The 25,116-nt window shown below is 40.3% G+C and overlaps 1 protein-coding gene across 1 annotated transcript in view; it reads right to left on the reverse strand.

Moving 5' to 3' along the window:
- iqca1 (IQ motif containing with AAA domain 1) overlaps positions 1 to 25,116 on the reverse strand; it is a 120,113-nt gene that overhangs the window by 72,174 nt on the left and 22,823 nt on the right. The window contains exon 9 of the mRNA XM_062998096.1: positions 17,127 to 17,202. Coding sequence (XP_062854166.1) covers positions 17,127 to 17,202 — 76 coding nt within the window. The remainder of the gene's footprint in view (positions 1 to 17,126; positions 17,203 to 25,116) is intronic.

Raw genomic sequence — 25,116 nt, forward strand, 5'->3', positions numbered from 1 at the left:
AACCATGGTTACAGTCACCTGTTGACATCACCTCTTTGGAATCACATCATTATTTATTTCACCTTATTACTAGCCCTAAATTGCCCCTGTCTCAACTTTTTTTGGAATGTGTTATTACTTTATTAGGAACACCTTTCTTGAACTTGCATTAATTGGCTATTTTAAGAGCTACACTCACTGTATTGATGTGTGGGTGTACTATTACTAACACTGTTGTTGGGATTTTTAACACCTAATGTCAATGCTGGGTGGAGGATAAGACTCAGACAAAAATATAAAGCCAACGGTGTCATTTAAAAATATCCAATGAAAAAAGTAGATTAACACACATTTTGCATTTAAAAATAGTCTCTTACTGAACACCTTTAACGTACTGACAGAGTATGTGTTTGTAATGAAGGCGGTTAACTCTAAACACTATGTGCAAGTGCTCTACTGACTGAATTAACACAAATTACTACATGCAAACTCCAAAATCTTGGAAACACTTCCCAAACAGTGGAGGCTGTAAACAAGGGCAACTCTACAGTGTATCACAAAAGTGAGTACACCCCTCACATTTCTGCAGATATTTAAGTATATCTTTTCATGGGACAACACTGACAAAATGACACTTTGACACAATGAAAAGTAGTCTGTGTGCAGCTTATATAACAGTGTAAATTTATTCTTCCCTCAAAATAACTCAATATACAGCCATTAATGTCTAAACCACCGGCAACAAAAGTGAGTACACCCCTTAGTGAAAGTTCCTGAAGTGTCAATATTTTGTGTGGCCATTATTATTTCCCAGAACTGCCTTAACTCTCCTGGGCATGGAGTTTACCAGAGCTTCACAGGTTGCCACTGGAATGCTTTTCCACTCCTCCATGACGACATCACGGAGCTGGCGGATATTCGAGACTTTGCGCTCCTCCACCTTCCGCTTGAGGATGCCCCAAAGATGTTCTATTGGGTTTAGGTCTGGAGACATGCTTGGCCAGTCCATCACCTTTACCCTCAGCCTCTTCAATAAAGCAGTGGTCGTCTTAGAGGTGTGTTTGGGGTCATTATCATGCTGGAACACTGCCCTGCGACCCAGTTTCCGGAGGGAGGGGATCGTGCTCTGCTTCAGTATTTCACAGTACATATTGGAGTTCATGTGTCCCTCAATGAAATGTAACTCCCCAACACCTGCTGCACTCATGCAGCCCCAGACCATGGCATTCCCACCACCATGCTTGACTGTAGGCATGACACACTTATCTTTGTACTCCTCACCTGATTGCCGCCACACATGCTTGAGACCATCTGAACCAAACAAATTAATCTTGGTCTCATCAGACCATAGGACATGGTTCCAGTAATCCATGTCCTTTGTTGACATGTCTTCAGCAAACTGTTTGCGGGCTTTCTTGTGTAGAGACTTCAGAAGAGGCTTCCTTCTGGGGTGACAGCCATGCAGACCAATTTGATGTAGTGTGCGGCGTATGGTCTGATCACTGACAGGCTGACCCCCCACCTTTTCAATCTCTGCAGCAATGCTGACAGCACTCCTGCGCCTATCTTTCAAAGACAGCAGTTGGATGTGACGCTGAGCACGTGCACTCAGCTTCTTTGGACGACCAACTCGAGGTCTGTTCTGAGTGGACCCTGCTCTTTTAAAACGCTGGATAATCTTGGCCACTGTGCTGCAGCCCACTTTCAGGGTGTTGGCAATCTTCTTGTAGCCTTGGCCATCTTCATGTAGCGCAACAATTCATCTTTTAGGATCCTCAGAGAGTTCTTTGCCATGAGGTGCCATGTTGGAACTTTCAGTGACCAGTATGAGAGAGTGTGAGAGCTGTACTACTAAATTGAACACACCTGCTCCCTATGCACACCTGAGACCTAGTAACACTAACAAATCACATGACATTTTGGAGGGAAAATGACAAGCAGTGCTCAATTTGGACATTTAGGGGTGTAGTCTCTTGGGGGTGTACTCACTTTTGTTGCCGGTGGTTTAGACATTAATGGCTGTATATTGAGTTATTTTGAGGGAAGAATAAATTTACACTGTTATATAAGCTGCACACAGACTACTTTTCATTGTGTCAAAGTGTCATTTTGTCAGTGTTGTCCCATGAAAAGATATACTTAAATATCTGCAGAAATGTGAGGGGTGTACTCACTTTTGTGATACACTGTATATTAATGCCTATCGATTTGAAATCAATGTCAGTTGTCCACATATCTTTGGCCATATAGTATCTGTTGCTAACACAGACTAAGAGACAAAGAGACTCTGTAGATAGCGGCTTTGTGCAACCTAAATGTTAACCACAGGAACCAGACAGGTGAACTCAGAAAGACAATCAGAAAGCTGCCATGACACCCATAGACAAAAATCGAGACTACTTTGGCTTTTTAGTTGTGAATATGCCAGAGAGTGTCAAAAAGTCCGGAAGTCAAAGAACTAGAGCTTTTGAGGCATTGGCTCTTGTTGTAGCTAATAACAGTTGATTAGGTACAGGGAATGCTTTGAAGTGTACTTTAAATGAAACCACACTATCCATCCAAATGCACATTTTCCACTTGCCAGGCCAAACTGAACATGGCAGACATAGGGCGTTACAGTTTAATTACAGAAATTCTAATGAAGTATTACACTACCCCTAATACCAAAGCAAAGCCAGAGATCACAGATGCTACAGTGATTTACTTCTGTCATTACACAGATTGCCTTTGCAACAATAAACAAATTCACTGTATTTATGCAGCTGTGTTGACTTTTGGGTGTTGAGTTCTTGCTTTGCGTGATATAGACACAACAGTGTAACTGAGGAGATATCCTGGCTTCCTATAGTTTTCAGGAATAATAATGTGAGTCTGTAAGGCTTCTTTTACTCCAATTTTCCACACAATTTTCGACCCTAATCTAGGCGTATACAATTACCCTGATTGCGTTACGCTTCACCTCTACCAATACAACCCTCCACTGCTGACTAAGGAGCTTCACAACTGACACATGCTCCCTCCGACATGTGTGCAGTACCGACTGCATCTTTTTACCTGCACAAGGTGAGTTCATATGCGGAACAGCCTTGTGCACGAAGAGCCACACCCTGGTCAGCATTATTCCTCAATCAGACAGCAGAAGTCATAATTGCACCAGTTATGAGGAACTCTGGTCCGGCTTATCCCACCCTGTGAACAACAGCCAATCTTTCATGTAGCCCCCCAGTCCAGCCGGATGGCAGAGCTAAGATTCTATATGATGTATTCGAAATCCCAGCTCTGGTGTGCTAGTGTATTTTACCGCTGCACCACCTGAGTGGCCATGCAGCAAATTCTAATAAATAAAATTGTTATATGGAAAACTCCAGTTTAACGCGACAAAAGACTTTGTAATTAGTTTCTGTTTGAATATAAATCAGAAAACTAATATTAGGAAAAAGAAATCAATAAATAGTGATGAAAGCAGATTTTTTTAATAACAATGTGTGTGTTCCATTCTGTCATTGACTTGTGTTTGGCTGTTTTGATTACACATACTGTAAAAAGTTTATAATGTTCAGCATAAAAGTAGTCGAAAAACAAAAGGGTCTTAACTTATTTCAGCTGCTCCTGTATTTAGGGGTTGCCACAGCAGATCCTGTAAAAAATGCACTGACAAGGACATCTCCTAATGGCTAGACTGTTCATCAACCCCTCCACCCCCAGGCATAGCCAATTCAAACCCCAGATCTCAGCGGTAGTCGGCTAGCGTAATGTAGCACTGTGCCACTCGAGAGCCAAAATAAATGTATGAACTTATCTATTCATGTGTGTTTTAGGAAACTGTTATAAAACCTGACTTAAATACGATTCCTTAATTAGCTTCAGGTACTTGTGTTATACTGGTCCCTTATTTACATATCATTACATTTAACAAACATAATCTACTCTCATATACATAAAATACACTCTAATTTAAGTAGATGTAAAGCAAGTTAAGCTGTCCATACAGTTGAAAAAAAAAGCCCAAAAGGTTCAAGCACACCTTTAACTTTGTCTGTAATTAAATAAATAATATAGGTGTGTATAGCATATAGCATGAACCTAATAGATTTCAGAAAATATCCCACAGCTCTATGTGCAGTTACTTGTGGAGACCACCATGGTTCATGAGCCCCTTGTTGACACAATGCTTATTCACATAAAGTTTTAAAAGGTTTTAAATCTTCTACAGCTGCAAATATGCAATTTTGTGCCAGCACTTGAAGTTTCACTATTCCTGTTGCTATGCTACCCAAGAATGGCTTTACAAGTTATGTTTTAGCAATATTTAAACCAAAAACCCTCACTATTTAAGTACAATGATTCCTTTCCAAATAAATAGTATTTTTTCAATGTACACAATGCAGTAACACACCTTGGACAGTACACCGATTAATCGCAGGGCTTCGGCTACCCCCCTCAGTCACAGCCAATCATGTCTGAATGTAGACGCAACCAGCCAGTAGCACTGCTGGTGATTTAAACTCTGGATCCCAGCAGTACTGGGTTTGTGCAATTTACCCCTATATCAATATTATTAATTATTTATTAATGCATTTTACTTCCGTAACTGCTTTGTTCTAATATACTTTAAATTGCCTTTTGGTATAAGTGAGCATGATTGAGGGAGGGCTTGATGCTCTTTGCTCATATGTACACGCATGTTGACCAGATGTATTTTATTATATATATCTGAAAAAAATTCTGATTTTTAACTTAATAAATAGGTCTGATTGTAACAAACATGGAATAATTGGCACAGCTTTATCTGAAACAATATATATACACAGATCAGCCATAACATTAAAACCACCTCCTTGTTTCTACACTCACTGTCCATTTGATCAGCTCCACTGACCATATAGAAGCACTTTGTAGTTCTGCAATTACTGACAGCAGTCCATCTATTTCTCTGCATGCTTTGTTAGCCCCCTTTCATGCTGTTCTTCAATGGTTAGGACTCTCACAGGACCACTACAGAGTAGGTATTATTTAGGTGATGGATCATTCTCAGCACTGCAGTGACACTGACATGGTGGTGGTGGTGTTAGTGTGTGTTGTGCTGGTATGAGTGGATAAGACACAGCAGTGCTGATGGAGTTTTTAAACACCCCACTGTCACCGCTGGACTGAGAATAGTCCACCAGCCAAAAACATTCAGCCAACAGCGCCCCATAGGCAGCGTCCTGTGACCACTGATGAAGGTCTAGAAGAACTCAAACAGTAGCAATAGACGAGTGATCGTCTCTGACTTTACGTCTACAAGGAAGACCAACTAGGTAAGAGTGTCTAATAGAGTGGACATGGTATTTAAAACCTCCAACAGTGCTACTGTGTCTTATCCACTCATACCAGCACAACACACACTAACACACCACCACCATGTTATTGTCACTGCAGTGCTGAGAATGATCCACCACCTAAATAATACCTGCTCTGTGGTGGTCCTGACCATTGAAGAACAGGGTGAAAGCAGGCTAAAAAGTATGTAGAGAAACAGATGGACTACAGTCAGTAAAGGTAGAACTTCAAAGTGCTCTTATATGGTGGAGTTGAGTATAAGTAGAGCTGATAAAATGGACAGTGAGTGTAGAAACAAGGAGGTGGTTTTAATGTTATGGCTGATCGTTGTATATTCTAACACAAAATGTACAAGTCTCCCTTGAACTTTTGTAATAATATAGATTTTTTTCAGCGGTGTTGGCTATGGTTTCTGGTACGTTTTTGAGTGCACATATGTCATTCATTGTCATGATTCAAGTTACATCATATGTTATTATGACAAGTTCCAGCTGTTTAGCTAGAGAGCAACTGAAGTGATAGAGATCCAGATGCAAATATTTATACCAGCATTAACACAGTTTACTCAGTGTGGGTGTTTTTTGATCTCTCAAGCTTGGTTTGATCACTGACAATTTGTTTTACCTCACTTACTTTTAGCAGTGCATTATGGCACATTTTAATGCATTATGGTAATTATTGTCAAATTTCCTAATCATGTAGATTTTGTTGAGGTTTGTTTATTCTTACCCTGCACATTTTTTCTTGCCCAACAATTACCTTGTGAGTTTTCTTGAGATACAAAATAGTGGTTGTGTTGGTATATTGGTTCCGCTACTATAGCTGATATAACCACATGGGCAAGGGATTACTTTGGCAAACCTTTGTCAAGCTCTACAATACAGAGTTACATGCACAAATGCCACTTAAAACTCTACTGTGCAAAAAAGAAGCTTTATGTTAACCATGTCCAGAAGCGGCGTCGACTTCTCTGGGCTCAGAGGCATCTAGGATGGACCATCATGCAGTGGAAACATGTATTGTGGTTAGATGAATCAGCATTCCAGGTCTTTTTTGGAAAAAATGGACGCTGTGTGCTCCGGACCAAAGACGAAAAGGACCATCCAGGCGACAAGCAACAAGTCCAAAAGCCAGGGTCTGTCATGGTATGGGGCTGTGTCAGTGCCCTTGGCAAAGGTAATTTACATTTCTGTGATGGCAGCATTAATGCAGAAAAGTACATTGAGATCTTAGAGTAACATGTGCTGCCTTCAAGATGTCATCTTTTCCAGGGACGTTCATGCATTTTTCAACAAGACAATGCAAATCCACATGCTGCACACATTACAAAGACATGGCTGCAGAAGAAGAGGGTACGGGTACTGGACTGGCCTGCCTGCAGTCCTGACCTGTCCCCAATAAAGAATGTGTGGAGAAAATTGAAGTGAAAAATGCGACAACGATGACCCCATACTGTTGCACATCTTAAGACGTGTTTGCAGGAAGAATGGGACAAAATAAAAGCTGAAACACTAAATCACTTGGTATCTTCAGTGCCAAAACATCCTTACCCAAGTGTGGTGAAAAGGAATGGCAACATTACAAAGTGGTAAATGCTTTACTGTTCCAACTTTTTTTGGAATGTGTTGCAGGCCTGAAATGCAGGAATGGATGTTTATTAATAAATGAAATGAAGTTGAGCAGATAAAACATGAAATATCTCAGGTTCATCCTGTCTGCAATCAAATAAAAGTCAAAGTAAATGTAATGTATGAGTTGGGTTGTAATTTTCTGCCTGCTAATATAAGCTTTGTGTGTAATGGGTTAGTTTACTCCTAGTAAAAATGGGTCACTGTCTGTGATGGCTCACCTTTTGTAACTGTTTTGAAAGATTCCCCATGAAGGCATAGCTTTCTGTCAAAATTTTGTAGAAGACTGACTGTCTAGTCTAAAATCACCCCTATGTATTAGTAAAATAATGTTAAAATAATGTTTTTTCCTGCAATAAATTGGCATTCTGCCCAGGATGTGTTGTGATGTGTCAAGTAACCCTGACCAGAGGAAACAAATTAGTGTAAATAAAATACCTGTACCTAGAGACAAAGCCAGAATCATAATAATCTGAAGATAAAAAAAGAAGCTACAGCACTATGGGAAATCTACTAACAAGCCCAGACTAGCATCCTCCATCATGACTGTCTAAATGACTTCTTCATCTCAAGTACTGATGATCCACAACCAAAGTGTCAGACAGTTTCCTGGTAAACACTGAATCCCTGGGCGTTTAGATCACTGTTCGCTCTATCTGCGTAAATGGGTAAATACGGAGTTAACCTTTCCGCATCATTACAACTGAACAAACTCGCCAAATAGTAACATTCCAATTACTGACAGCTGATAAAACAGAGCTGAGGCTCTAGACACAGTAGGCCTCACAGCTAGCCTGCTTAATTTTAATCACTTCTCAGACAGGCCAGATGTGGGACCCGGATCTAAATGATGTTTTTACATTTTAGGGAAAAATCTCTTGGGAGTTTAACTGTAGGATGGAAATAGTAAAAATAACTGATTAATTATACTTTATTAAGTATTTTGGACACAGTTTAAGGCCGGTCGACTATTAACCTTGAGTAAATTACACATTTAGTCTCATGTCTGAGAAACTGGCAGCTTTTCTATGGGGCTAATTTTCCCTTTAAGCAGTGTCTTTGTCTTTTTGGTCTACAGTCACTTCATTTATTCAAACTCTGATGAAAACCCTGAAAGGGGCAAGCGAGCTAATGAGGATTGAGGACCGCGTTTAGAATTCAAGGGTACAGCACTGCATTTTTCGGGTAAGGTTAAGAGTCTGCTTTTCATTATACTCTTAGCTTTGTTCAAGAACGCGCCCATGTGTTCCTGAGAGGTGACACTGGAAGGAAATCATAATGAAAACAAATAAAGTGTCTTTGACTGGCTGGATAATTGCTTCCAAAAAACATCCAGCTGCTCTCTAACTGCCATCCTGACCATGAAATCTTATTCCAAACCATGGGTATTTATATGGACTTTCCAGCAAGCGGCTTTCCCTTTATGATTTGGTCAAAAGAAACTTTGTAAGATCAGTCACTTATGTTGGATAAGACAGCTTGAATGCAATCTACTGCAATAAATAAATTCCAACTCACACATTGCTAACGTGTAGAAAATCAATTATTGATAATAAATTATATGCTTTCAGCTTTGTAGAAACAATTTTAAGAAGAGCCCTTTTTTGTTTCAGCATGACTTGGTCCTTGTGCTTTTGTGAGGGCCATGAACGCTTATGGGGTTGAGAATTAAAATATTGACAAACACTCTTTTTGACTGTATGGCCACAATTTCTCACAGACATACTCCAAAACTTGTGTAGTCTGTCACAAAAGGGGTATGGGAATGGTGGCTTCCATGTTAATGCCCTAGAATTAGGAATGGGATGTAAGTCAAGCTAATGATCAAATTGATATCAATACTCATACATGACAGCAACTGCAATGAGATAATCTTTGCATGAAAACAAGTCCTGTGTCAGCTATGATGATATCATTGTGACAGCTAATTGAAATCAATATTTGCATTTCATTTTTATCAGCTGCTTTATCCTGTTCAGTGTTGTGGTGGGTCTGATTCCACTGGGAAACATTGGATGCAAGCAGGAACACCCTGGACTAGGTGCCAATGTAACGGTAAGAATGCCGAATGACAATTTGGCAGTTCACTCATGTTGAGAATTGCTCCCTGCAATGCGGCCTATTTTGGCCAGCAGAAAACAACAGAATGCAGTTGAATTCTGTGTCAGTTCCACTTACCATATAGGAGTTTGTAGTTCTACAATTACTGACTGTAGTCCATCTGTTTCTCTGCATGCTTTGTTAGCCCCCTTTCATGCTGTTCTTCAATGGTCAGGACCCTCACAGGACAACTACAGAGTAGGTATTATTTGGGTGGTGGGTCATTCTCAGCACTGCAGTGACAATGTGTATTTGAGTGTGTTAGTGTGTGTTGTGCTGGTATGAGTGGATAAGACACAGTAATGCTGATGGAGTTTTTAAACATCTTACTGTGATTGCTGGACTGAGAATAGTCCACCAATCAAAAACATCCAGCAAACAGCGCCTAATGGGCAGCGTCCTGTGACCACTGATGAAGGTCTAGAAGATGACCAACTCAAACAGCAGCAATAGATGAGCGATCGTCTCTGACTTTACATCTACAAAATGAACCAACTAGGTAGGAGTGGACAGTGAGTGGACACGGTATTTAAAAACTGCAGCAGCGCTGCTGTGTCTGATCCACTCATACCATCACAACACACACTAACACACCACCACCATGTAAGTGTCACTGCAGTGCTGAGAATGACCCACCACCCAAAGAATACCTGCTCTGTGGTGGTCCTGTGGTGGTCCTGACCATTGAAGAACAGGGTGAAAGCAGGCTAAAAGATATGTAGAGAAATAGATGGACTACAGTCAATAATTGTAGAACTACAAAGTGCTTCTATATGGTAAGTGGAGCTGATAAAATGGTCAGTGAGTGTAGAAACAAGGAGGTGGTTGTAATGTTATGGATGATCAGTGTAGGTGTGCCAGCCAATGTGCTGACAAAGAAGACAAAAATAACTTGTTATATTTATAGAAAAACAATCCCCCGGGTCACAGGTGACTGTCATTAGGAGGTCACACTGTCACTCCCTGCTCCCTCTGCCAGCCAAAATCGGCTGCAGAGCAGGGCACAAGTCTTAACCAAATCTGCCAAATCTTTATTCAGCATCCACCCTGTTACAATCAGTCTATTCACGGCTTCGGCTATCCCCAAACCAGACTCCTACCCCCAGAAATAGCCAATCATGTCAGTGTAGATGCCCAGCCTGCTCATGGCACCACTGAAATTCTAACCTGGATCTCAGTTGTGGTGGGCTAGTGTAATAGTGCCTGGACTCAACATACACTCGTATAATTTATCAGTGTGAAATAATTTGGCTTTGAGGCAACACCTACACTCAACACAGTCAGAAATATAAAGCAATAATAAAGCATTATAGACCACATTAAAGAAAGCTCAATCATCATTACTAAAGTCATTGAAATCCCTTACCCCAGCTTATCCAGCCATATATAAATGTATTTTTAAATCTCCATTAACTTAGCCTGCTGTGATGACAGCGAGAAGGACATATGTTTTGCAGCTGTGCAGTTCTGGGCTTCAGCACATCATGCTTGATTATTACAGATTTGCAGACAAGCATGTCTTCACCCACACTAAGTATGTCTGTTAATTGGTTTAAACTATGAGGGCTCTTTTGTAATGCAGGCCTAGTTGCATACTTCTCATTCAAGAGCAGTGGTGATGGATTTCACACAACACAGAGACCTCAGCAAGTTTCTTCAGGAAATTCCAGGAAACATGCCATGCCAATTACAGCTTTAATGTCATTTGGACACGACTGACGTAAAGGTCTGCAGGTGAGTTGGGGAATTAAAGAAAGAGGTGATAGATTGCAGTTCTGTTGAGGAAAGTGGGAAAGAAGGAAATGGAATAAGTGAGGTGTTGGCTGACCTAGAACAGGGCCTCACACTTACCCTCACTCTTCTGATAGGCATACCAGAAAAGATTGATGAGCTACTCTATGATAAGACTAAGCTAACAGCCTTTTCTTATTTCAGCAATGGTAAACCCTGACCGGGTGAACCACAGTTATGAACGTTTTAGATGTATTAGATTTTTTTTTTAACATATATAGGGGTTCAGTCCTATATATGTACTCTTGTACATTTTGTCGTTTAGTGTGGCTTGGCAGAGTAAGAATGCAGTATGTGTGGACCATAATAACTGGTGTGAAACCAGTAATTGGTTTTTGAACAGTGGTCTTAGTTCCAGTTTATAAGATTTATATTTATCACATTTAGCAGACACTGTTATTCAAAGTGACTTATATTAGTGACCAAATTCAGTCCAATCAGTTGTGGGTTAGGAGCCTTGCTCAGGGACCCAGCAGTGGCTGGTTGCTAGTTGTGGGGCTTAAACCAGTGATCTTCTGATTACTAGTCTGATAACCACTGAGTTACCACTGCCCAAACAATTCTAGCAGACTTCAGTGCATCAACTGCATACAAAAGTGAGGGACAGTGGTAGCCTAGTGGGTAGAGCTTTGGGCTATCAACCGGAAGATTGGCGGTTCAAATCCAGGCTCTGCTATGCAGCCACTGTTGGGTCCTTGAGCAAGGCCCTTAACCCTGTCTGCTCCAGGGGCGCTGTACAATGGCTGACCCCGCACTCTGACCCCAGCTTCCAAAACAAGCTGGAATATGGGGAGAAAGAATTTTATTGTATTGTACATCTGTATATGTATATACAGGATATCTGATTATCTGAACTGCAGTGAGGAACCATTTTAGCCCAAATATGACACAAATGCGGTGTGCCAAATGTACAGCATATATTACATTGGAGATGACAAAGGGGACATAATTGGAGTGCTGCATTAGCATGATGTATTCTGGATATCTGTCCTGAAATATGAAATTGCTCTTTTCAGTTATTTATTAGTGGCGCTTGGGCGACACAGCGGTAAAGTTTGTTAGCTGGCTATTGCTGAGAACCAGGGATCAGAAGGTTGGGCGTCTGCATGGACACAACTTGCCAATGTTTAGGCGGGTGTGGTTGAAACAGCCTAGCCGTTGGGAGTTGCACTTGTCAATGTGCTCTCAGTGCCGGTTTAAAGCCTGGATAAGAACAGGAATGATGTGTCAGAAAGGGTAGCTGGCATGAAAACTGTGCCCGTTGGTTTGTGAATGAATTGTGCTTTTGTGGTTGTATGTGTTTGTGCTGGCTACACAGTATTCATTTACATGACCAAAAATGTTATTCTTTATTATTGTTTATGTGCATACATGGACTAATTATGGCTGTGACCAGCCCTGTGCTGAGATAGTACCATAAACAGCAATAGTACAATAAAGCATTTAAATGTAATCCTATTACAGTTGATAACCACTTAATCCATTTAAATGCTTTGGTTAATAAAGCCACAGACATACATTTGATAGTCCTGTCATTTCATTGATTGATTTGAAAATGCACTGTTTCAGTGGTAATGTAAATATGGCAAATGGTAGTACAGCAGTGTGTTAGCTCACTGCTGCACCAGCCTGGTCAGGCCCTTAAACACATTGGCTATATCTGAGGAAGTTGGAAGCCAGATGGAAAAGCACCACTTTAACTCTGCAACAGTCACTTCTATTGTCTTGTTCAGACACAAGTGGTGAAAGAATACAGTGAGCATATTGTGTTTCTCCTTTTTATGCACGCTGTAGGAATCCCTCCCTGACCAGTTAGGAGATTCGGACAGCAGCTTTACATGTGACAAAGGGGGCAGCACGGTGGCTAAGTGGGTAGCACTGTCGCCTCACAGCAAGAAAGTCCTGTGTTTGATCCCCAGGTGGGGTGGTCCGGGTCCTTTCTGTGTGGAGTTTGCACATTCTCCTGGTGTCTGCGTGGGTTTACTCCGGGTGCTCCGGTTTCCTCTCTCATTCCAAAGACATGCAAGTGAGGTGAATTGGAGATACTAAATTGTCCATGACTGTGTTCGATATAACCTTGTGAACTGATGAACCTTGTGTAATGAGTAACTACCATTTCTGTCATGAATGTAACCAAAGTGTAAAACATGACGTTAAATTCCTAATAAACAAACAAACATGCGACGAAGGAGGTGTCAGCTAGCCCGCAGTGGCTAAAATCAGTTGCATTGCACATTAATTTATGGACAACTTGAAAAAAAAGGTTTGCTTAATATATTTAAACTATTGCTATCCAAACATGTTTACATTTTGGTTTTACAGTGCACAAATGTATTAGGCAAATTTACTTTATTAAGACTAATGTGCATTGCCCAAGTTCAGAAAAGTAGTTTTGCAGTCAAGTACTGCTATGTAAAGAGGGAGTGAAGCCATAAAAAGCAAATATATCTTAGATTCCAATTCTATTTTGACTACAATTTGATTTAATTTTGATTTATTAGTCAGTGCTGCACCAATAGCTCCCCATCGACACATTAATGTATGCACACACTTGCACTTCAGATTTGTGAGAGGCCAGCGCTCACTCCTGTCACCACGGATCACTTAATACAGAAGCCCAACCTGGGATCCTCATCTCCTGCTCAAGTTTAACAGGAAGTTGTGCCCCATTACAGAAACACGTTCATTCTGTCAAGGGGTTGTGTGGTGGTCAAACTGATTTTTCATTCGGCATACCACTGTAGGACTACAGTTCAACAGACATTTACACATGCATATAGATCTCAGGAGGAAAACATAGGGGCCTAGAGCTGTCACAACGAGGCATTTGTCCAGAAAGCAGAGAGTTTATGCAGCTGATGGACTGTAGCGCAATCAGCAGGAAACACAGATTTTTTAAGAATGTGCACGTATACAATCATATCCAATCTTATGTAAGAGTTTGAAAACCTGGTTAAATTCCATGTCTTGATGATTTTGACAGTATTAAATCTGCCATAGCTTTTGCATGCCACATTTTATGTTTGAGTTTATTTAATTTGAACTGTGAATAAGTTTAAAAAGAACTTTTTTTAACACAATATGGTAATTAATTTAGGTCTTGTAATTAAGGTCTACTGTACAAAATATTGTGAAAAGATTCAGGGAATCCAGAGAAATCCTTGTGGGGAAAGGTCAGACACCACTATTGAATAACCTTCTCAGAATGCATGAGAACAGGTCATGATACTATGATAGTCACATGGACTGAGTTCTTCAGAAACCTGTTGTTACTTAACACAGTCTGCTGCTGCATTAATAAATGACCCTGAAAATATGCAGAGACAAAGCCGTACATGAATTCTATGCTGTGGACCGATAAATTCATATTTTAGCCTAATTTTTGGGAAAAGAAAATGCTAAAGACAAAAAGGACCACCCAGACCATAATCAGAAATAGGTGCAAATGCCAACATCTGTCATGGTATGGGATTCCATGATTATTTCAGTAAGACAATGCCAGGCCTCATTCTGCATGCGCTAAAACAGTGTGACTGCTTTAAGACGCAGTGTCTTGCAATCCAAATCTGTTTCCTATTGAATATGTAAGGCACATTATGAAGAGTAGAATCAGACAACTCTTGAGCAGCTAGAGATTTAAAGAATGTGCAAAATGGTCACTTGCAAAACTCTAACAATTGGTATTATCAGTTCCCAAATGTTGAAAAGTATAATTAATAGGAAAGGTGATAATCATACCTTTGTCCCAACTTTTTTTTTGAGTGTGCTACAAACATCAAATTCAACATTTGTTTATATTTACAAAATACAATTAAGTTGGTGAAAACATTAGACATATATTACTTGTAATTGTCAGTTCAATGAAGGGTCAAGGTTCAACAAATCACAGATTCTTGTTTTTGTTTCTTTTTACAAAATGTAGCGACCTATCAGGTGTGAGCTACTGCATTGCGTTCAGTGATTTTGGAGAAACTGGACCCACTGTGACCTTGTCCAGAATACAGCAGTGGTAAAACATTAAAATAAATAAATAAATAATTGTTAGTTTTATTCATCAGTATTCAGTTCAGCAACTTTAGTGTAAATTAATTACAATGAGTAATTCACAAAAGTATTCAGACCATTTACTGTGACATTCCAAATTTTGGTCAGGTGCACTCTGTTTGCTTTAATTATCCTTCAGTGTGTCTACAACTTGGAGTCTACCTGTAGCACACTTTTTTTTGGCCTTTTACCAGAATGGGTCCATGTTTGGATCTGGGGTGGGCTTCAGTTCTTGCAGGTGCTGGGCTACACCTGGTGCCTCAGCGATGAGGCGTGACATACCCTATTACAAAAGGAGCTGGCCAGTAGATGAACCCAGCAGAGCTTAACCAAGGGTTAAGAGTCACAGCTATAATTGCTGTAAAGGCTCTGAAGATAAGAGATTTCAGTTATTTTTAATTAATTTTTGGATGGGCATTTAAATGCAGAATAATGGGTAAATTAATTATTGGGCAACTCTATTCATTCAAAATCAAATCTACAACAAAATAGTGTGAAAAACTCAAAGGGTCTAAACAGTTTCTGAATCCACTGCATTTCTAAATATTCAATAAAACACAATAACAATTAAACTACTTAAACTAGTAAACAATTAAATATGGACATCCAGACTCTTGTCTTAGTGTCAGAGTGCTGTACCTAGTACTTAACTCTGTTTAATTTTGAAAAAGGGAGTGCAAGAGAGGCACCAAGTAAGCCAGGGAACTAAATTGCACTTCACCCCACCTATAAAAACAGCCCTATCATTAGTAAGTACTTAAGTAGGTTAGCAGGTACTTTTACTGTTTATTTCAAAAACATCTGTCCAAAGAAATAAGAGAACTACCTTTACCTAGTGACCTCCCCCAAACACATGTGACTTATTGGTGAGTAATGATGCTTTTTACACAGAAAAATTGTCTAGATATTCATTCCCCATATCCATTACTCTACAGTGCATTACTCTGAGTCATAAATCAGTGAGCTTTAGTTCCTACTGAAATACCCCAGCATTTTAACCTTATCTTTATGTACTACATTTACAGTGTATGAATAATGACCACAGATAATCATTTTCCTGTACACTGAGATAATGAAAGGATGACGTTTCCTTAAGACTTTCTTACTATAGAATTTAAAGGGCATGTTTAAGGCATATAATCATTTCTGTCAAATGGTTAGGGTGAGGCACAGGTCACATGCTAGGTACCAGACACTGAGTGTGTTCAAATACTGAATGAATTTCAGCAGTTTTCTAAGTACTGAAGTGGATTTTAAGTAGATTTAAAACATTTTTAAAAATATACTGTATTTCGTTTGATTTCATTCTTATAATCAGATAACTCGGTGAATTTAATTTAGTATTTCAATTTGTATTCAATTTGTAAGAAAACACCTCTAGCCAATGCCATGCTGCATTCCAACAAAGTTCTTAGAAGGGTGCTGAATGTTGTGCTGGAGCCTATCCCAGCTTTTCAATGGGTGCAAAGCACACAGTAACACCCTGGACGAGGCGCCAGTCCCGGGGCAGACACACACACACACACACATATATACACCCATTCAACTATAGGGCAATTCAGTGTCTCCACTTGACCTAACTGCATGTTTTTGGACTGTGGGAGATTATTTGTCTACTCCTTAGGCTTAATTTTTATTTATTTATTAATTTATTTAATCATTAATACATTGTTTGGTTTACCACCATTTATCCTGGTCAGGGTCATGGTGGATCTGATTGGGCAAAAGAAAGGAAATACCCCAGACTCGTCACCAGTCCGTCCTAGGGCGGACACCCACACACAATTAGGGGAATCGAACCCAGACCCTTCTTGCTGTAAGCCGACAATACTACCCACTGTGCCACTTTGCCACATCTTGATTTTAATGCAGATGTGATTTTATGTCTAAAACATCAATGTAGATTATTTAGATGATCAAGCAGACAGGAAACACTGTTACCAGCCAGCTTGATGTTTCTACTTATTTACATTTATAAGTATTGCGTCTTAAAGTTTTTTTGATCATGATCCGCATTGCATTGGTGGTGGTAAAACTGTAAGATTAATATCTGTCTCCTCAAAACATGGCTGTGCCATAATTTTTCTGTTTATTTACAATCTAACTGGCTAAAGTGCAGAGGCAAAATAATCAAACTGTTTCTAAATACAATTACTGTTGGATTGCCATTTCTATATAAAGGTAATTACAATGTGATTTAAAATCAGTAACGTATGACAGTTTACTGGGGGAATATAAATAAATATGTGTATTGTCACTCACCTCTGTATATGTTAGCTCCTTCAGCCACAGTGGGCAGGAAGTTACTGGCACTCATCTTCCATCCCTCCTCTTTCTCCTGTAAAACACAAAATTGCTCTTGGTATTTTACCCACATTGCCACCTTTATTCATCACCCAAAGCATGCTGAGCTAAACCCATGGATGTAGAAACAGAGAAGGCCTTTTAGAGTTTATGAAGAGTTATACAGACTTATGTTGAAGGGTGCAGTGATCAAAGCCTGGTTTAATACTCTAGTATGTGGTGCTACCCAGAGTTTCTGATTTAATGATGTCCATCGTGGTAGGGGAGCACTGTGCAATGCTGTGAGTGTGATTTACAACTGCCCTTGTTTGCCTTTCACTCAGTTGGGAGTTGCACAAAACAAATCTAATCACTGTCCTCACATGCTCACACAAATGTTTGCGTTGCGGGTTGTAAACACCCGAGCCGTGGAGCGTGTCTCCGTTCAGGAGAAGCGATGTTTTCAGGTCGAATAAGGCATCCTGACGCACCTTGTTTTATGGCCACTTTATGTTTAAACACAGTTGGCCATTAGTGCTTAATGGGCCCCAAAAGAGACAGAAATCCATCTAAAAGTATGGAACAATCTTAAGTGGTCTCTAATACATCGTCATGATGTATTGCTGTGTTCATTACACGAGGCAGCCCATTTCCTTATGGATCTAGCAGGAAACAAATGCCTGGTCTTAATTAAATTGCATTCAGACAGTCAGTTAATGGTACTAAATTTAGGCCAACTCCAGTCTGGATAGTTCTAGTATTCTCTCCCATGCTGCTTTTATTAAATCCAGTAGCTCCTACTTCATTAGTGCAGCTCTAAAGCCCTGCCTTGTTACAGGGTAATAAATCACTAAGCACCTTTAGAGGGCCTTAAAAAGTGTTTAAACCCCTTAACGATTGTTAGATTTTTATATTTTACTCTGACAGCACATTTCAACATTAGAGAACTGAGTTTTTTCAGCTGATCTTTAAAACAGCTTGTATTGAGTCAAATAAAAAAGAGAAGAAAGTCTAACAATGTACTAGTAAAAAACGGAAATGGTAAGACTTGGAAGTACAGTGTATCACAAAAGTGAGTACACCCCTCACATTTCTGCAGATATTTAAGTATATCTTTTCATGGGACAACACTGACAAAATGACACTTTGACACAATGAAAAGTAGTCTGTGTGCAGCTTATATAACAGTGTAAATTTATTCTTCCCTCAAAATAACTCAATATACAGCCATTAATGTCTAAACCACCGGCAACAAAAGTGAGTACACCCCTTAGTGAAAGTTCCTGAAGTGTCAATATTTTGTGTGGCCACCATTATTTCCCAGAACTGCCTTAACTCTCCTGGGCATGGAGTTTACCAGAGCTTCACAGGTTGCCACTGGAATGCTTTTCCACTCCTCCATGACGACATCACGGAGCTGGCGGATATTCGAGACTTTGCGCTCCTCCACCTTCCGCTTGAGGATGCCCCAAAGATGTTCTATTGGGTTTAGGTCTGGAGACATGCTTGGCCAGTCCATCACCTTTACCCTCAGCCTCTTCAATAAAGCAGTGGTCGTGTTAGAGGTGTGTTTGGGGTCATTATCATGCTGGAACACTGCCCTGCGACCCAGTTTCCAGAGGGAGGGGATCATGCTCTGCTTCAGTATTTCACAGTGCATATTGGAGTTCATGTGTCCCTCAATGAAATGTAACTCCCCAACACCTGCTGCACTCATGCCATGGCATTCCCACCACCATGCTTGACTGTAGGCATGACACACTTATCTTTGTACTCCTCACCTGATTGCCGCCACACATGCTTGAGACCATCTGAACCAAACAAATTAATCTTGGTCTCATCAGACCATAGGACATGGTTCCAGTAATCCATGTCCTTTGTTGACATGTCTTCAGCAAACTGTTTGCGGGCTTTCTTGTGTAGAGACTTCAGAAGAGGCTTCCTTCTGGGGTGACAGCCATGCAGACCAATTTGATGTAGTGTGCGGCGTATGGTCTGAGCACTGACAGGCTGACCCCCCACCTTTTCAATCTCTGCAGCAATGCTGACAGCACTCCTGCGCCTATCTTTCAAAGACAGCAGTTGGATGTGACGCTGAGCACGTGCACTCAGCTTCTTTGGACGACCAATGCGAGGTCTGTTCTGAGTGGACCCTGCTCTTTTAAAATGCTGGATGATCTTGGCCACTGTGCTGCAGCTCAGTTTCAGGGTGTTGGCAATCTTCTTGTAGCCTTGGCCATCTTCATGTAGCGCAACAATTCGTCTTTTAAGATTCTCAGAGAGTTCTTTGCCATGAGGTGCCATGTTGGAACTTTCAGTGACCAGTATGAGAGAGTGTGAGAGCTGTACTACTAAATTGAACACACCTGCTCCCTATGCACACCTGAGACCTAGTAACACTAACAAATCACATGACATTTTGGAGGGAAAATGACAAGCAGTGCTCAATTTGGACATTTAGGGGTGTAGTCTCTTAGGGGTGTACTCACTTTTGTTGCCGGTGGTTTAGACATTAATGGCTGTATATTGAGTTATTTTGAGGGAAGAATAAATTTACACTGTTATATAAGCTGCACACAGAGTACTTTTCATTGTGTCAAAGTGTCATTTTATCAGTGTTGTCCCATGAAAAGATATACTTAAATATCTGCAGAAATGTGAGGGGTGTACTCACTTTTGTGATACACTGTATACATACCCTGCTTAATTGTAAGGCTTGATTTGATTTAATGCAAGACATTACCTAGCCAACTGACTCACTTTGTTGATAGACATAAGTTGTGTATGAAGTGTGTGGATCATATGTTTTAGTCACGCTACAAGAATAAATAGCCCTATCATCACTTAATAAGGTCTTAATGAATTAACATTGAAGGAATCAGGATTTATTTAGAGACATGCACAGATATGGAGGTGTCCAAAAAATTATCTTGAAGTGTGTCAGCTTATAGGTAAGAGGCAAATAAGAGGCCCTTGATAAAACTACTGGAAGACTTGAATTGTAAACATTATTGTGATGTACACTGATCAGCCATAACATTAAATTCACCACCTTGTTTCTACACTCACTGTCTATTTTATCAGCTCCACTTACCATATAGAAGCACTTTGTAGTTCTACAATTACTGACTGTAGTCCATCTGTTTCTCTGCATACTTTTTAGCCTGCTTTCGACCTGTTCTTCAATGGTCAGGACCCCCACAGGACCACCACAGAGCAGGTATTATTTAGATGGAGGATGATTCTCAGCACTGCAGTGACAATGACATGGTGGTGGTGTTTTAGTGTGTGTTGTGCTGGTATGAGTGGATCAGACACAGCAGCGCTGCTGGAGTTTTTAAATACCGTGTCCACTCACTGTCCACTCTATTAGACACTCCTACCTAGTTGGTCCACCTTATAGATGTAAAGTCAGAGATGATCACTCATCTATTGCTGCTGTTTGTGTTGGTCATCTTCTAGACCTTCATCAGTGGTCACAGGACGCTGCCCACGGGGCGCTGTTGGTTGGATATTTTTGGTTGGTGGACTATTCTCAGTCCAGCAGTGACAGTGAGGTGTTTAAAAACTCCATCAGCATTGCTGTGTCTTATCCACTCATACCAGCACAACACACACTAACACACCACCACCATGTCAGTGTCACTGCAGTGCTGAGAATGATCCACCACCTAAATAATACCTACTCTGTAGTGGTCCTGGGAGAGTCCTGACCATTGAAGAACAGCATGAAAGGGGGCTAACAGTGAGTGTAGAAACAAGAGGTGGTTTTAATGTTATGGCTGATGAGTGTAAATCTAAGCAGTGTCTCAGTTGCATACTAAACAGGGTAATAAATAATAAAAAAATGTTGACCTTACATATTCTGATTATTTAACTATAATTTTAATTACTCTAAAAATGCAAATTTGACATGTTTTATTTAAATTGACAACCTTTTATTAAAAGGAACTTTTTTATACTTCTACACAGAAGGGCCAGTGATAGCTCAGTGGTTAAGGTACTGGACTAGTAAACAGAAGGTTGCCGGTTCAAGCCCCGCCACCACCAAGTTGCCACTGTTGGGTCCCTGAGCAAGGCCCTCAATGTTTGTGCCCTCAATGACCCTCAATTGCTCATTGTGTAAGTCGCTTTGGATAAAAGCGTCTGCTAAATGCTGAAAATGTAAATGTAAATGTACACAGCATCCACCTTTAAGAGACACTGAAATAAAAACCTTCTAACTGCAAGGGGCTTAAACAAAAATCCCTCTTGTGACACACTCATATTTCAGGAAGTGCAGATTTCTAGAGGCTCAAATTTGACCTTTCAGATCAGCCAGTGCAGGTATCAGTGGCCTGATTTTGCAGTGAAAATTATAGGTGCTTTTACTAAGCCAATCCAGAATAATGACTCCATTCTTAGTACTCCAGACAGCAATCACGGTCAGTGGGCATTTGTAATGCTTGACTGATTTGCACATTGCTACATAGAAAAATCTGGAGTTATTGAATGTATAATGAATGCTTGTGGATACACCAGGTACGATTCAGAGTTTAGATTTTATGATATTCCATGTAGCAGCTGCACATGTCTAAATTAGACAGATGTGCTGCATTTGAAGTATTTTAAATATGTCTATTTAAATAAGATCTGGTAAGTGGAATCAGAGAACAGAAAAATATGATGTACTAAATTTGACAATAATACACTGTATGATAAACTTTGTGAGCTTGTTGGACATCCCTTTCCAAAACCATTACCAAAAATATAGTAAAGTCTTCTCTTTGCATCTATAACATGCTCCATTGTTCTAAAGTGAGGCTTTTCAGAAAAGTACATTTGTGTTCAGGGTTCCAATTTTTTACCAAAGGTATTCAGTAGTGTATTGGTCAAGGCTTTGTACACACTCATGTCTCAGCATGTCTATGGATGTTGCTTTCATACTGGAACTAAAACTGTTGCTAATTATAATATATATATAAGTCTGAACACCCATTTCACCTTCATCATGTTTTATTACATTACAGACTCATTCTATTATAGATTTTTTTGCCCCAAACATCTACACACAATCGCCAATAATTACAAAGTGAAAACAGGGTTTAGAAAATGTGCAATTTTATTTTACTGACAAAAATGATTTATTTAGGGGTTACATATCTGTATACACCCTTAGCCTAATACTTGGTTGATGCACCTTTGGCAGCAATTACAGCTTTAAGAAGAAAGAAGCTACGAGCTTGGCGCACTTGTTTCTGGACATTTTTGCCCATTCCTCTTGGCATATCCTTGCAAGCTTCGTCAGGTTGGATGGGCAGTGTTGGTACACAGCCATTTTCAGCTCCTTCCACAGATGTTCGATTGGATTCAGGTCTGGGCTCTGCCTGGGCCACTCGAGGACATTCACAGACTTTCTCCGAAGCCACTCCTTTGTTCTCTTGGCTGTGTGCTTCAGGTCGTTGTCATGTTGGAAGGTAAACCTTCGCCCCAGTCTGAGGTCCAGAGCGCTCTGGAGCAGGTTTTCTTCAAGGATCTCGGTGTACTTAGCTGCACTCATCTTTCCCTTTATCAGGACTAGTCGCCCAGGTCCCGCTGCTGAAAAACATCCCCACATCATGAAGCTGACACTACCATGCTTCACTGTAGGGATGGCATTAGCCAGGTGATGAGCTGTGACTTGACCCCATGGCTTGGAGTTTGCTCTGATATGCATTGTGAACTGAGGGACCTTATGTAGACAGGTGTTGGCAATACACAATCATGTCCAATCAATTGAATTTACCACAGGTGGACTCCAATTAAATTGTAGAAACATCTCAAGCAGTATCAGTGAAAACAAAATGCACCTCAGCTCACTTTTGGGTGTCATATCAAAGGGTGTGCACACTTGTGTACATATGATATTTTACATTTTGATTTTTAATAAATTATCACAAAGGTTTAAAAACCTGCTTTCACTTTGTCATTGTGGCTACTTTGTGTACAATTTTGTGACAAAAAAAAGAACTCAATCTATTATACAGTAGAATGAGTCTGTAATGTAATAAAACCTGGAGAAGGTGAAAGGGGTGTGCAGACTTTCTGGCTTGACTGAATATATGTATGTATAAATAAGAGGTCTCCACATACTTTTGGATATAAAGTGTACTGTACATATAAAGAACACTTTGGGAGCACCTTGTCTTGCTGCATATTTATGAAAGTTCACTGAGTTTTGTTGATGAGAACTTAAGACCAAGCCCTGACCATAACCAAATCTAATTTATTAGGATAAAGTACATTGCTGGGTGTAAACCAAGTCTTAAAGTGATGCCTGACCGCACTAATGCTCCTGTAGCTTCTACTAAATCTAGTAAGAAGTCCTCCCAGAAGTGTGAAGGCTGTTACAAAAGATAAGGGAAGGACAGCACTATACAGTATATCAATATTGACTGTCTATTTTACAAGCCACACCTATGCCCAGGGGAAAGGATTAGTGGTTACCCTTGACTGAAGTGCATGCTGTAATTATGGAGGAAATGCTTAATAATAAAAGGGTAACAGGTTATCACGGACATAGCAAAACAGTAGAGACACACCTTGTTGGAATCAGACATATTTCCTGAAAGAGCAGAATGCAGTTTACAAAAATACATCCTCACCAGTCCTAATCTTAGCCTCCGGCTAAAGAATTAACATTCTTTCCTTTAAGCTTCAATTTTTTGTGCCCTTAGCAGTGCTTGTCAACTCAGGGTACATATTCTAGTTTGTACACAACTGGAACTGTGTTGTTGTAAAACTGCAGTAGTCATTTATTGGACCATAGCATGCTGTTACATGCTAAGGTCCTATGCTTAACCTTGCTTTATAGAAATTCCATGAATATATACTGTACAGTCAAACCGGAAAGTCTGCACACCTCTTTCACCCTCTCCACGTTTTATTACATTACAGACTCATTCTATAATAGATTGAGTTCATTTTTTGTCACAAAATTATACACAAAATAGCCATAATGACAAAGTGAAAGCAGGTTTTTAGAAATTTGTGCTAATTTATTAAAAAATGTAAAATATTATATGTATACAAGTGTGCACACCCTTTGATATGACACCCAAAAGTGAGCTTAGGTGCATTTTGTTTTCACTGATACTGCTTGGGATGTTTCTACAATTTAATTGGAGTCCACCTGTGGTAAATTCAATTGATTGGACATGATTGGGGATTGCCAACACCTGTCTAAATAAGGTCCCACAGTTGACAGTGCATATCAGAGCAAACTCCAAGCCATGGGGTCAAAGAAATTATCTGCAGACCTCAGAAACAGGATTGTGTCAAGGCATAGATCTGGAGAAGGGTACAGAAAAATTGCTGCAGCTTTACAGGTCCCAAATAGCACAGTGGCCACCATCATTCGTAAATGGAAGAAGTTTGGAACCACCAGAAATGAGCTATCAGGGAAGACGAGCCTTGGCCAGGGAGGTGAGCAGGAAGCCGAGGGTCACTCTGACAGAGCGCCAGCGTATCCTTGTGGAGTTGGAAGAACCTATCAGAAGATCAACCATCCAGGCAGCACTCCACAAATCACGCCTTTATAGTAGAGTGGCCAGACGGAAGCCACTCCTTAGTAAAAGGCACATGACAGCCTGCTTAGAGTTTGCCAAAAGGCACCTAGAGGACTCTCAAGCCATGAGAAACAAGATTCACTAGGACCCAGACTGGGGTGAAGGTTTACCTTCCAACATGACAACGACCCGAGGCACACAGCCAAGAAAGCAAGAGAGTGGCTTCAGAGAAAGTCTGTGAATGTCCTTGAGTGGCCCAGGAATGGGCAAAAATGTCCAGAAACAAGTGTGCCAAGCTCTTAGCTTCTTTACCAAGATGCCTTGAAGGCAGAGTTGAGATTCGATGCGATGTATTCGAGATTTCAGCTCTGGTGAACAGCGTGTGCTTTACCGCTGCCCTACACGCCCCCAAGAAGTAGACTGTTCGAATTCCTAGATGCCTT

The sequence above is a fragment of the Trichomycterus rosablanca genome, chromosome 6 (genome assembly GCF_030014385.1).
Source record: "Trichomycterus rosablanca isolate fTriRos1 chromosome 6, fTriRos1.hap1, whole genome shotgun sequence".
Classification (NCBI taxonomy): domain Eukaryota; kingdom Metazoa; phylum Chordata; class Actinopteri; order Siluriformes; family Trichomycteridae; genus Trichomycterus; species Trichomycterus rosablanca.